General features: G+C 43.9%; 1 protein-coding gene across 4 annotated transcripts in view; it reads left to right on the top strand.

Moving 5' to 3' along the window:
• MYT1 (myelin transcription factor 1) overlaps positions 1-11950 on the top strand; it is a 175697-nt gene extending 163747 nt beyond the window's left edge. For all 4 annotated transcript variants that reach the window (XM_082225857.1, XM_082225858.1, XM_082225856.1 and 1 more), the window contains 4 exons: positions 119-210; positions 2499-2602; positions 3536-3679; positions 9291-11950. In XM_082225857.1, coding sequence (XP_082081983.1) covers positions 119-210; positions 2499-2602; positions 3536-3679; positions 9291-9431 — 481 coding nt within the window. In that variant the 3' untranslated portion in view covers positions 9432-11950. The remainder of the gene's footprint in view (positions 1-118; positions 211-2498; positions 2603-3535; positions 3680-9290) is intronic.
• The last annotated feature ends 2485 nt before the right edge of the window (positions 11951-14435 follow it).

Below are 14435 nucleotides of genomic sequence, written 5' to 3'. Positions count from 1 at the left end.
CCCCACAAGGGAGGCTTTTATGCTATTGCAAGTACGGTAATTTTAGCTCAGCCTTAATTACCTGGCTGCAATTAATCCTGGAGGTTCTAATAAAATCCACTTTTGTTTATCATTTTAGCCTGTCGGGGTGTCCAAGAGCTACTTTTGCTGGGAAAAAGGGGAAAATCTCAGGGGATGAAATTCTCAGCGCTAAATTCAAGACCAGTGATGGTAAGAGAACCAGATTTATCACTTGGCTAGTTTTGCATATTTGAAAATTTGATTTTGAAAAAATTAACATAACCTTACAGATTGTGTGTGTCCACACCATTAGCATTTCCATTGGACCGAGATGATCCATGCCAATTGAATTAGTACTTGCTAACTTACTTGCTAAGGATTTGCTCTGCTATTCAGGCAGCATGTTTCTTGCAGTCTGGAAATCCCCAACAAGAGTAAATATCCATCTTGCTACCGATTGCATACTCTCCACTATTTGATTCTTGCACAATTTCCAAAAGCTAAAAATATGCCTCGCCACTAAATTTGCTCTTAAAATGCCCCCAGTTTTTTCAGCCTGCTAGATCACATGTGATATTGTGACCAGAATGTTGTGGTATCAGTGTGAAGGATCTAGTTTAAATCATTATGCAGTACAGTGCTCACCATATGATAAAGCCAGTGTTGTAGAAAGTCCTTGATTCTCAGCTGTAACTCACTAGCCAAACTCTCTTCTTTCTGTTTCACCCCAACCTCCATTTTTAATATGATTGGGGGGGTGCAACTTACCTTGCCACTAAATATTATAATTAATGAGATGATATGATTGTAAATTTTGCAAGGGCCATTAAAGGTCATTTCACCAACCCACTACCAATGCAGGAAACCCATTGCTATAACATCCCCCAAAACTGACCTTCCAGTATCTGCTTAATAACCTCTAACTAAGGAGAACCACCACCTCCCAAGGTGATTATTTCTGTTAAAGGTGCACGGGTGGCGCTGTGGTCTAAACCACTGAGCTTCTTGGGCTTGCTGATCCGAAGGTCAGCGATTCGAATCTGCACAATGGTGGTGAGCTCCCATTGCTCTGTCCCAGCTCCTGCCAACCTAGCAGCTCAAAAGCATACCAGTGCAAGTAGATAAATAGGTACCACTGCGGCAGGAAGGTAAACGTCATTTCTGTGCGCTCTGGCTTCCATCACGCTGTTCCGTTGTGCCAGACGTGGTTTAGTTATGCTGGCCACAAGACCCAGAAAGCTGTGACCAAACGCCGGCTCCCTCAGCCTGAAAAGCGAGATGAGCGCCACACCCCATAGTCATCTTTGATTGGACTTAACTGTCCAGGGGTCCTTGTTTAGCTGAAGTCGCCTTTCTTGTACAGTGGTACCTTGGTTATCAAACAGCTTCGTTGTTGAACAAATTGGCTCCCGAACGCCACAAACCCAGAAGTGAGTTTTCCGGTTTGCGAACATTTTTTGGAAGCTGAACGCCTGACGCAGCTTACGCAGCTTCCAATTGAGTGCAGGAAGTTCCTGTAGTCAATCGGAAGCCACACCTTGGTTTTCGAACTGTTCCCGGAGTCAAATGGACTCCCAGAACAGATTAAGTTTGACAACCAAGGTGCTACTGTAATGTGAACACATTCGTTTAGGTCCTACCAGCAATAGCAAGGTACTCTCACCAGAAGTTGTTAGAAAACTAGTTCCATCATCCCTAGTCTGCATGGTCCTCGGTTAGGGTCGATGGGAGTTGTATCTACCATATTTGTGACACCCTCGCTCTAGGACTACAGAAAACAAATTTATTTTTATGATCTGTATATTAAGTGCTTAGAGCACTCCAATGATGTTACATGAGGGCTAAACATTATTATGTCGACAGTACATTTCCGAGCTCAATTCAAAGTGTTGGTGCTGACCTTTAAAGCCCTAAACGGCCTCGGTCCAGTATACCTGAAGGAGCGTCTCCACCCCCATCGTTCAGCCTGGACACTGAGGTCCAGCGCCGAGGGCCTTCTGGCGGTTCCCTCTCTGTGAGAAGTGAGGTTACAGGGAACCAGACAGAGGGCCTTCTCGGTAGTGGCGCCCGCCCTGTAGAACGCCCTCCCATCAGATGTCAAGGAAATAGGCAGCTATCTTATCTTTAAAAGACATCTGAAGGCAGCCCAGTTTAGGGAAGTTTTTAATATTTAATGCTGTATTGTTTTTAACACTCGATTGGGAGCCGCCCAGAGTGGCTGGGGAAACTCAGCCAGATGGGCGGGGTATAAATAAATTATTTTATTACTATTATTATTATTATTATTATTATTATTATTATTATTATTATTATTATTATTTGACAGTACACTGGAGTCCAAGGGTGGTATTCAGTGCTACTCAGAGTAACACTGAAGTTAGCAGAAATGATTACGTAATTTAGTTTCATTAATTTAAATGGATCTACTCCGTGTAGGTTCTATCTGCATATATTAGAGCAGGAAATTGCCTGACCACTTCTTTATTTCATCCTTGCAGTTCTAGAGAACGACGAAGAAATTAAGCAGTTAAACAAAGAGATTAGTGAGCTGAATGAATCCAACACTGAGATGGAAGCAGCCATGGTGAAGCTGCAGTCACAGGTAAATGCACTTGTACTATTTCTTTATTTAAAATAGACATATACACCCGCTCTCACTAAAATAACACCAGGGTGCTGTGCAATAAAACAATTTGGTACAGAACAACAATTTTAATATGCAATGAAAGCAATCTAATTTTTTAAAAAACCACAAAGCTAAAGTGGTACCTCAGGTTAAGATCGGTTTCAGATTAAGAACGGACCTCCAGAACGAATTAAGTTCTTAACCAGAGGTACCACTGTATTTCGTTGACATCTGATGGGAAGGGGTTCCATAGGGCGGGCATGACTACTGAGAATGCCTGGTTGAATGTACAGTGGTACCTCGGTTTTTGAGCGTCTCAGAAGCCGAACGTTTCAGTTTTCGAATGCCGAAAACCCGGAAGTAATTGCTTCCGTTTTCGAACATTCCTCAGAAGTCAAACGGCTTCCACTGCATTTTTTCCCCCATTTTCTCCATTGACTTTGCAGCCAGCCCTTTGCATCTCGGTCATCGAACATTTCGGAAGTCGAACGGTCTTCCTGAACAGATTGTGTTCGACAACCGAGATACCATAGTATATGAATGTATACTTGTAATGAGACTCCACAGCAGCCTGATGTCAACTGCTTTTATTACCCCACAATATTGCTGCATTGCGCATTCCTCTGCCTTTGCAAACACCAGTCAACAAAGCTGAGTGAAGGCTGGGAGACTTACAGTGTGATCATTTAATGTCCTCCATCTGGCATGACAAAAAGAGAGGAAGACCGAGAAGAAGGAAGAGATTCAGATTTACGGTTTGCAGCAGCAGCAGCAGCCATGAACCTGTTTGTTCCACTTGTGGAGCAGGATATGAACCTAATAAATATAAGCCTTGTGGCACTCACAGAATGTTGAAAGACAGTGACCATTTCTCTTCCCTAATCCATGTTTCCCTCCCACCTCCTGCAGATCTCAAGCATGGAGAAGAACCTCAAGAACATTGAGGAGGAGAACAAGATTATAGAGGAGCAGAACGAAGCCCTCTTCCTTGAGCTCTCAGGGCTGAGCCAGACTCTTATCCAAAGTCTTGCCAATATCCGCCTTCCACACATGGTGAGAATCTCTCCCGTGCACCAAACCTTTGGCTGTGTGATAAAGCACCAGATTCTGAAAGCCTTCTTGCAAGACGCTTTGTGTATAATTTAGGAGTGGCAGAAAAAGAGCTCCAGGCTATTAATTCTTTCCATTTTTCATAAAATCCAGCAGGGAAAAAGGGCCCAAGCACCATTTATAGATAGAGTCCATGCCTAAAGGTAACGGTAACGGTAAAGGGGCCCCGACCATTAGTTCCAGTTGTGGCTGACTCTGGGGTTGCAGCGCTCATCTCGCTTTATTGGCACGTCTAAGCCACTTCTGGCGAACCAGAGCAGCACACGGAAAAGCTGTTTACCTTCCCGCTGGAGCGGTACCTATTTATCTACTTGCACTTTGACGTGCTTTCGAACTGCTAGGTTGGCAGGAGCAGGGACCGAGCAACGGGAGCTCACCCCGTCAAGGGGATTCGAACCGCCGAGCTTCTGATCGGCAAGTCCTACGCTCTGTGGTTTAACCCACAGCACCAACCACATCCCATGCCTAAGGTTAGAGCAATTTAAATGCTTGAAAGCAAGGAAATACAAAACTAAGCAGTCCCAGGCAGCTTTACGTCTGCACTGCAATATGTGGGTATAAAATAAAAAGAAGGTCCAAGCTCAGTGAGCCCAGCACTCGCATATATATTTTGCTTCCCACCCCCCATGGTAGCAAAGTAAATTCACTTAATGGTAGCAATTACTTTTATTCCCTCATGTTGCTCCGCAGAATCAAGGCTACCATACCTGCCAGATCAGGCAGGGATTTCTTAGCTTCTATATTTGGTGGTTAAACTGTGCTCCTTCCGGTGTAGTTTGTCTACCTTTGGTCTCCATCCTGCACTCAGCTCTCACTTGTAGCTTCTAGAAGGTGTCAGCATGCAACAGCAGACAAGGAAGTGGTTTCAGCTGGCCAGCTAAACCAGGTGAGGGTAGCCGATGGCTTTTTTTTTTTAAGAATAATTTTTTATTAACCGACCAATCACATCAAATCAAACCAAACTGCATAAATTCCAAATTACACAGCCGAATTTTAAATTTTTGTTGAGGGTACCCATATTTCAAGTTCCGAAGGGGATCCAATCAACGTCTTGCTTCTTACTGCTGTTTTAATGTCCACAAATCTAACCTTATGATGTTCACAGTACTATCCAGTCCTTTCTTATTGTTTTTCCACATTTCTTGTTGTTATTTTCATATATTTTTCCTTTCTCTTTGTGACCTCTGATAGTCTCCACAAGCTGGTTAGAACAGTTTGTAATCCTGCGTGGATTTTTTTTTATTTATCCAGTAGCCATATCCAGATGTTTTCCATATAACATCACTTCCATACAAAGGCTCTCAAATCCTTGGTGAGTTAGGGACTTCCCCTGAGTTCAAAGACAGGCTCCAGTGGATTGAGTGGACGAGACCAAAAGTGGGTCCAACTGGCAAGAAGGCGGTTTCTGTACATGCTGTAGAGGGAAGTCAGGGGCAGACGGGGCTCGTCCACCTGGAAAGGGAGCCTCTGATCCTAAACTGCTGCCATGCGGCTATACTATTGGCGCTGTGGTCTAAACCACTGAGCTTCTTGGGCTTGCCAATCGTAAGGTCAGCGGTTCGAATCCCTGCGATGGAGTGAGCTCCCATTGCTCTGTCCCACCCCTGCTAACCTAGCAGTTCGAAAGCACGCCTGTGCAAGTAGATAAATAGGTACTGCTGTGGCGGGAAGGTAAACGGCATTTCCGTGCGCTCTGATTTCCGTCACGGTGTCCTGTTGTGCCAGAAGCGGTTTAATCATGCTGGCCACATGAGTCGGAAAGCTGTCTGTGGACAAACACCGGTTCCCTTGGCCTGAAAGTGAGATGAGCACCGCAACCCCATAGTCGCCTTTGACTGGACTTAACCATCCTGGGGTCCTTTACCTTTTTTCATTGGCGAATAAGAGTTTGGGACCAAACCCCAAGACGAAATCCTCCCCCACTCAGTGGCATCACAACAGGGGGCACTGCGCCCCAGGTGCCATATCGGGGGGGGTGACAAGAAGGCACCCTGCGGCGGCTCGCGGTAGCACAAGCAGCCATCATGCCGCCACAGCCACATGTGGAGGATCCTCCGTTTGTGGCTGTAGCAGTGACGGAGGGATCCCACCGCCGTCTGTACGGCACTTGTCCAGAGGAGGGCAACCAAAATGGTCAAAGGCCTGGAAACGATGCCTTATGAGGAACGGCTAAGGGAGCTGGGCATGTTTAGCCTGGAGAAGAGGAGGTTAAGGGGTGATATGATAGCCATGTTCAAATATATAAAAGGATGTCACATAGAGGAGGGAGAAAGGTTGTTTTCTGCTGCTCCAGAGAAGCGGACACGGAGCAATGGATCCAAACTACAAGAAAGAAGATTCCACCTAAACATTAGGAAGAACTTCCTGACAGTAAGAGCTGTTCGACAGTGGAATTTGCTGCCAAGGAGTGTGGTGGAGTCTCCTTCTTTGGCGGTCTTTAAGCAGAGGCTTGACAACCATATGTCAGGAGTGCTCTGATGGTCTTTCCTGCTTGGCAGGGGGTTGGACTCGATGGCCCTTGTGGTCTCTTCCAACTCTATGATTCTATGATCTTGTATGCCTCCTGGCAATTCCTGCAGCCAAGCTGGTGCCCAGTGTATTGCTCTGCTTTCCTTTGGACCACATTAGTGAGGCCGAGTGGGGTTGGGAGCTTGTCATTTGGACAGCCCAGGACTTCCATACACACTGCCCAGGCTTGCTCCACAAGGAGGTCACTTCGGTGCTGCTATCGCAGTAAGAACAATGTGAGAGGCAGCAGCTATAAGTTTAACTTCACCCCCAGATGAAACAAATAATAATAAAAATCCTTCCAGTAGCACCTTAGGTAAAGGTAAAGGTACCCCGTGTCCGTACGGGCCAGTCTTGACAGACTCTAGGGTTGTGCGCTCATCTCACTCTATAGGCCGGGAGCCAGCGCTGTCCGCAGACACTTCTGGGTCACGTGGCCAGCGTGACAAAGCTGCATCTGGCGAGCCAGCGCAGCACACGGAACGCCGTTTACCTTCCCGCTGGTAAGCGGTCCCTATTTATCTACTTGCACCCGGGGGTGCTTTCGAACTGCTAGGTTGGCAGGCGCTGGGACCGAACGACGGGAGCGCACCCCGCCGCGGGGATTCGAACTGCCGACCATGCAATCGGCAAGTCCTAGGCGCTGAGGTTTTACCCACAGTGCCACCCGCATCCCTAAGTAGCACCTTAGAGACCAACTAAGTTTGTTATTGGTATGGCCTTTCGTGTGCATGCACACTTCTTCAGATACCCCAGAAACTCACTCCATTGTCTCTCAAGACAGACAGATGCCAACACACACACACACACACACACACATATTTTAATAGAAGAACACATAGGTAACTTGGGAAGTCTAATAAAATGGGCTACCAGGTTTGCAGCTGCTCACCATTGCCTGTTTAAGCTGCAAGATCACTGATCTAAAAAGTGTTAGGAAAAACTGAAATTTCACAGTTCTGCCCAAATGCTTTGTCTGGCACTTAATTTTTCGGAGGCGGCAGCACCCTCTGTATGTTTCTGAAAGCTACATTGTCCCTCCTCCTCTGCTGCCTGTTTCCCACTGATCTCATCCTTTTGTGCTTTTTTTGGTTGTCTCTCGTTAACATCTCATAGCCCAAGTAGGTAAGGAAATGACAAAAGGAGCTCCATCAACAGTGCATGTTGCCTTTTTAGTCTAAGACAGCATGAGTGGAGATAGGACAGGATTGGACTGCAACATCGGAAAGATCTTACAGCTCCCATTATAGCGCAGGGAGCTTCAGTTCTGCCCTGAACAGCTGTCAGCTGAACAATCACAACGATAAAGAGAGTATATTATATTTAACATAACAAGGTCTTAACAGTAACCAGCATGATGCCACTACTGGCTGTGGGATTTTATTTATTTATTTATAATCTGCATTGAAGTCGGAACAGCTGAAAGGAGATGCAATTTATCTGGGTTTTCGGGTAGTTAATTGCATCGCGTGTGACACACTATCCTTGGTTAAAGCACATTAAATGTGACACAGGGGTTGGACAAACAAGAAAGCTGGCTAGAGTGCTACAGCTTGATCCATAATACGTTTTCACACAAGGCAAGCCCCACTGAATTTAGGATTGAGGCTAAAGAAGCCCCTCTTGCATGTGGTTTTTTGGGGGTTTTTTTGTATCGCGTAGGAAAACGGGAGAGAATTTGGAAGAACAAAATGAAACACAAGATCTCAGCTAATGCAGGTTTTGCTTTCACATTAGGGGTTTTATAGCAAAGATGATTTAAACTTTGCTGTGAAATTGATGTTGGGCTCAGTGAATCAACAGGCCCAGCCCTTGAGAATAGCCCTTGTGTGTCTAGATTGTAAATCAGATATGACAGCCTTCCACCTTCTTGATTTGGGGGGGGGGGGTGCTCAAAACTCTGTAGGACACAGTGTTCTAGATTTAGAAATCAAGAATGTACGGCCAAGCTCTCTTAAAAGTTAAGTGCGTTACGTGATTTGAAGGATGCACTTCTTAAGGTGAAGGCAGACCTAAGCGGTAATCCAGTAAGGTAAAGGTAAAGGTACCCCTGCCCGAGCGGGCCAGTCTTGACAGACTCTGGGGTTTGTGCGCCCATCTCACATCTATAGGCCGGGGGCCAGCGCTGTCCGGAGACACTTCCGGGTCACGTGGCCAGCGTGACAAAGCTGCATCTGGCGAGCCAGCGCAGCACACGGAACGCCGTTTACCTTCCCACTGGTAAGCGGTACCTATTTATCTACTTGCACCCGGGGGTGCTTTCGAACTGCTAGGTTGGCAGGCGCTGGGACCGAGCAGCGGGAACGCACCCCGCCGCGGGTATTCGAACCGCCGACCTTTCGATCGGCAAGCCCTAGGCGCTGAGGCTTTTACCCACAGCGCCACCCGCGTCCCAGGTAATCCAGTACCTGGGAGTAATTAAATTCTGTTGAATTTTTCATTTTTAATTCGTTGATTAATTTATCTCCTTTGGAAGATCAGGATACTGTCCAGCTGATGCTAGGTAGGATTCCACACTGTGTGCCACAAAAGGTCTGGGAGGTGGACATAACAATGGACACTAATATGGGCCTTTTGAATGTCAAAATAAAAGAGAAGCACATTTAGTAGTGATTATTTAGGAGTAATAGATAAGGGAGAAGCATTGTGGCCCAGCAGATAATGTGGATCTAGTCCATGGGTAGGCAAACTAAGGCCCTCCAGCCCATTTGCCTTCTAAATTGCGGGCGGTCCAGAAATCAGCATGCTTTTACATGAGTAGAATGTGTCCTTTTATTTAAAATGCATCTCTGGGTTATTTGTGGGGCATAGGAATTTGTTCAGATTTTTTTTCCAAAATATAGTCCTCCCCCACCCCCCTACACCAAGGTCTGAGGTTCACGGCTCACGGCTGAAAAAGTTTGCTGTCCCCTGACTGAGCTGGGTCCAATATTAGAGCCTTTTGTCTCTGTGCTCTGCTTCTAAGTTTGATTCATATGTTTGCTTGCTTATTTACTCTTTTTCTTCTTTCTCTTTCTTTCTCTCTCTCTCTCTCTCTCTTGAGCAGGAGCCAATCAGTGAGCAGAACTTTGATGCGTACGTCAACACACTTACTGACATGTACACGAACCAGGAATGCTACCAGAATCCTGAGAACAAGGACCTGCTGGAAAGCATCAAACAGGCCATTAAAGGAATTCAGGTCTAATTACAGTGGGACAAAGAAGAAAAAGGGGGGGGATAAAATTTGAAAAAAAGAAGACGTTAAAAGTAACTGGAAGGACCTTCACTCTGCATATTCAGGTTTACAAGTTAGGAAACTTGTTGAATGAATGAATAAAAGGACCAAAACTTAACCAAGAGGCCATTCACAAGAAGCAGAACTGAACTCAAATGTTTTCGTTTACTCAGTGGCGTTCCTTTGGCAAACTGTGGGGCTTTGTTTCGTTTTTATATTTCACCACATTACCGTGTGGTGGTGGGAGTCAAAGATGGTGTTGGGAGCAGATGGAGATCAACAGTCTTCACAAGCTGCTAGACACCTCCACCATCAAAGAAAGTTCCATAGTAGAATTAGTCCCAGGTTTAGAGCATTAAAAGAACAGGGCTTCTGTCTGCGCCACAACGAGCTCCACAACCCTGTATCGCTTATGGTCATGTTCCCAAGATAACACATGATTGACGTGGCATGTTGTAGTACATGAGACGCAAGAGCTGCAGGCAAGCCCCCCATCTGGATCTGCTGGACATGAGGACTCAAGTATTCTAGAGTAGCATTATTTTTTATTTTCTGAAAGAGCAGCTCTGGGTCTCCAGTAGAAAGCGCAATGGAAAAAAAAAATACAAAAGGTTCTCAGGGAAGCTTTTTTTGGAGTTTGCAACTACAGTATTCCTTTGTCCGTATTAAAAAAAAAAAAAGATAATAGCTATTAATGAACAGACCAATATTGGAACATTTCGTATGGAAGAATTCTAAATGTGTCATGGTCCAGTGTACATGAGTTTGGAAAGTCCTTTTGCTGACTGTTCTGGTTCTGTTTGTTGTCGTGGTCATCGTTGCGTGCACAGCGCTGCAGACATCCATGCCGGAGACATGTATAAGAAGCGATTAGGAACAAAAGGAAGTCTACAAGGAGTATTTACTCTTGGCTATGGACTTTGGCTCATAATACATGGCAATGTTTCTTGGTTCTGAGCTTTGTTTTCTACATATTTTTTTTTTAAAAAAAATAAGTTTAACATAACAGAGTGATCACCATTCTACAGAAGGAACAGTTGGGTATAGATCTTCCAAAGAACCACTTTGTTTTGTTTTGTTATTACCCCTTTGGTACACATAGTCCGCTGTGCACTTAAAAGAACTATAGTGAAGTGAATGTCTTTTGCAAAAACAAATTTCTTCAGCACCTCATTCGTCCACATTATGTATTGCTGGATTTGTTTGAGGAGGGAAGAGTGGCGGGGGAAGACACCAACATTGATTCCGTGTGTGAATTCTCAAATTCTCCCCTAAGTCAAGGAAATGAACTTTCTAAACTTCTCCATTAGCAGTTGGCCAAATGTAGGTCACTGGTGCCATTTTAGTGCAGAGGGGTTATAGTGGAGAACGAAACATCGCAAACTCCCCATAGTTGTCTGCCCTGTACTGGTTGACTAGGGGACATTCCACATCTTGCCACCAGGTCCAATCCAAAATGCAGGAAAATATAGCTCTGAAGGGTGAGGAAGCATCTCTTATCTCCCCCTTTTCTGCTCTTGCCTCTTTCTACAGGTCCTCAGTTTGTGAACTGTGGTCTTGGCATATCCAAAAGCTGGAAAATGTGTTAGATTAAAAATTGAACACGATAAAAGTATTAACTATTCTGCGAGATGGCATATTCTGGTGCTGAAATCTCCCTTCTCTCGGCAATAATTTAGTTTCCGCAACTAAACCCCCCTGATAACTTCTAAATATATTTTCTAGCCAGCTTAAGATGGCCTCTGTCAGGTCTTTCCCTGAAAACAAAAAGCAAAGAAGAAGAAGTCCGGGCTTCATTGAAGTGAATGACAAAGCTTGTTGATTCTGTGAGAAGAAGGGCTGATATCGAAATAGCCTCCATGTGTACAGCTGAGTCACCTCCTCCTGCACACACACATTTGTGTGTGCCAGTTTTTTTCCTTGTGTTGCCCCTTCCAACACCCCAAATACTGCTCCAGAGGGTCCCCCAATCTTCAGGAGTGGCTTTTGGAGGAATGTGAGGGACTACAGTGGGAAGGGGGGAACGATAAATATTCACCCGCCCGTGGAATGCTACATGCCCTTTTAGAGCATTTTCATAGGTGAGCTTTTGAGCCTCTTCTGTTTATATATGAATACTTGGGTCATTGTTACAGCAGAAGCGAAAATGCAGGAGAGGCACTTGTAGTGCAAATGATTAGTCTGGCCAATGTAGGTTTTTATATTCCGGCTACATGCCTGATAGAAACAAGAACCACTTTAAAATCTCGGTATGAAAATGCCTTAAAAGCCTAGACCTGCATATACTTAGGCTATAAACTAAAACCCTTTGAAGTCTATGAGAGAACTCCAATGGAGAAGGGGCGAAATAGATATTGGTGACTTTACTCATATGCTTAACTTACTCATCTGAGTAAATTCACTTGGGCGCTAGAGAGGATCACAGCATTGGGCCCTTTGACTTGGCTTATTTATACAACCCATGGAAAGTGCAAAAAAAAACGAAAGAAGGAAAAAATAAGTATTAAAAAAATACAATGCTTTTAATATGTAAATAGAGTCCAATTTGATGGTGATTGCAGCTCATTTAGTATTTCAGAGTAGAGAACTTGCACTTCCTTTAAAGAAAAAGAAGGGTTGGGGGGAAAGTAGATAGCTGAATTATTCTGTAAATTATTTAAGGGTGCATTCAAATGCACATCCTTTGAGTGGTGCAACAGCTGTGGAAGGGCACTCACTGTGTTTTGACTCTATGTACAATCTTCTCCAGAGAATAGAGCTGTAGGGAAAAGCAGTTTCTACCAGTCTGCAGCAAAGGCCAGATACGCTTAGCGCTGACTGGCTTGTGCCTGTAGCGTCAAGAACCCACCTCCTCAAATCATTTTTCTCTAATCTTTTTAAAAAATGGAGCGTGTCCATCCTTCTGTTTAAAGCACTGATCAAGTGGTAGATTGGATAAAACTGCAAGTGGTGCTTTTAAAACTAAACATTTTCAGAGTCAACCAATCAACTGTAGCATGGGAAGTTAGAAAACAGATTCGCTGATAAATACTAGGCCTGTCAAAAGCATTGGGAGTTGGGTTTACATAGCAGGAGGCAGGGAAACACAGTGAGTCATATTTCTGTATGCACCCTAATTTTGGGAAAATGTGTGTAATTTGTATTCGCAACACCTTATTTTATTTTATTTTGAGTATTTATTGAATCATTTTTAATTTATTAAATTTATACTTCTGTTGAAGCTGGACATCACATCATGAGAAAGGAAAGGAGGCAGGAAAAAATAATCCCTGAAAGAAATACAACTTTTTGATCAATAAAACAATAATATTTCCCTCTAAGAAGAAATAAAAAAAATCTAACTTTCGCGTGTAATTTTGATGCAACCAAGTTATTTTTATATATTTTTGTTATTTATTCTTTTAACAATGGGAATTTTTTTAAAGATATTTTATAACTGAAGCGCTTTTTTAAAAAAAGTTTTTTGTTTGATTTTATTTTGGGTGGGGACAAAATGCAGAAAGAGAGCGAGAGAGAGAGAGAGAGATTCCTTTTCTTCGTTTGTTTTTGTTATTCTTTTGTCTTCTCGACGATCCTATTGTTTCAGGCACTGATAACGGTTTTAAAAAAAATTAAAACATGTAATTTATTATTTATTTAATATTTAAATTAAACATAAAAAATTGATCTGTGCTCTTGTTGTATATTTATTTCGTCATGTTTGTGTGTCGGTTATGTGATGGCTGAGTAATTGTTTATGTGAAGGAATACTGTTCATATTTAAATAATAAAGAATCACATTGGAAAAAAAGGAACTGCAGGCTACATGTTCTTCTGTGAAAGAAAGAAAAAGAGAAAGCAAATTTAATACTGTTTCTCTGCTCAAGAAATACATTCCACAAATGAGACTTGACTGAATGGATTTCCAGGAGCTCTGCTGAATCAGATGAAAGGTCTAGCTAGTTCAGCAGCTGTTTCCTGGGAACTGTAGTCTGTTAAGGGTGCTATGAATTGTAGCTATGCAGTAAGTACGCTATAGTTCCCAGGATTTGGGGGGCTGAGGCTGGGCACACATACAGTCAAACCTTGGTTCTCGAACAGCTCCGTTTTCAAACATTTTGGCTCCCGAATGCAGAAAACCCAGAAATGCTCCGGTTTTCAAACCTGAATGAAAAAGTGAATGGTTTTTAGGAACCTGAATGCCTGACGCGGCTTCCATTTTGAGTTTCCCTATATGAACTGAGGCTTCCGTTTTCAGTTTTCGAATATTTCATAAGTCCAATGGTCTTCTGGAATGGATTACGTTCGAAAACCGGGGTTCCACTGTACAAACATTTCTCCAGTGAAAATAGGGACATCACATTCCAAGACAATTTTGCAATTTATACCCCACACATCTTATTGGGTTACCCCAGCACTCTGGGCAGCTTCCAATCTATATAAAAACATAATAAAACAGTAAACCTTTTTTTTAAAAAAAACTTCCCTATACAGGATTACTTTCAGACGGCTCGGGAGTTGGATAACTCCATACCCGCCAACATTTCTCCGATGAAATAGGGACATTCCGGGATCAAATCAGAAACCCGGACGGCTTCTCTAAATCAGTGACATTCCTGGAAAATAGGGACACTCAGAGAGTCTGGAGACAGCTGAGGTGCATGTGGGAAGCCTGAAAGCTGTGCGTGAGTGTGCAAATGGCCCTCTCCCACAGTCATTCCCACAAAAGAAGAGAAGAGTTCTGATATCCTGCTCTTTCACTACCCTAAGGAGTCTCAAAGAGGCTAAAAATCTCCTTTCCCTTCCCCACAGCAAACACTCTGTGAAGTGAGTGAGGCTGAGAGACTTCAGAGAAGTGTGACTGGCCCAAGGTCACCCAGCAGCTGCAGGTGGAGGAGCGGGGAAGCGAACCCGGTTCACCAGATTACGAGTCCACCGCTCTTAACCACTACACCACGCTGGCTATTCGAAGGGATGCTACATCAAACATGGAGG

Source organism: Podarcis vaucheri (assembly GCF_965113315.1).
Source record: "Podarcis vaucheri genome assembly, chromosome: 6".
Classification (NCBI taxonomy): Eukaryota; Metazoa; Chordata; class Lepidosauria; order Squamata; family Lacertidae; genus Podarcis; species Podarcis vaucheri.
Note: the sequence above shows the minus strand (reverse complement) of the source record. Positions and strands in the feature narration are given on the sequence as shown.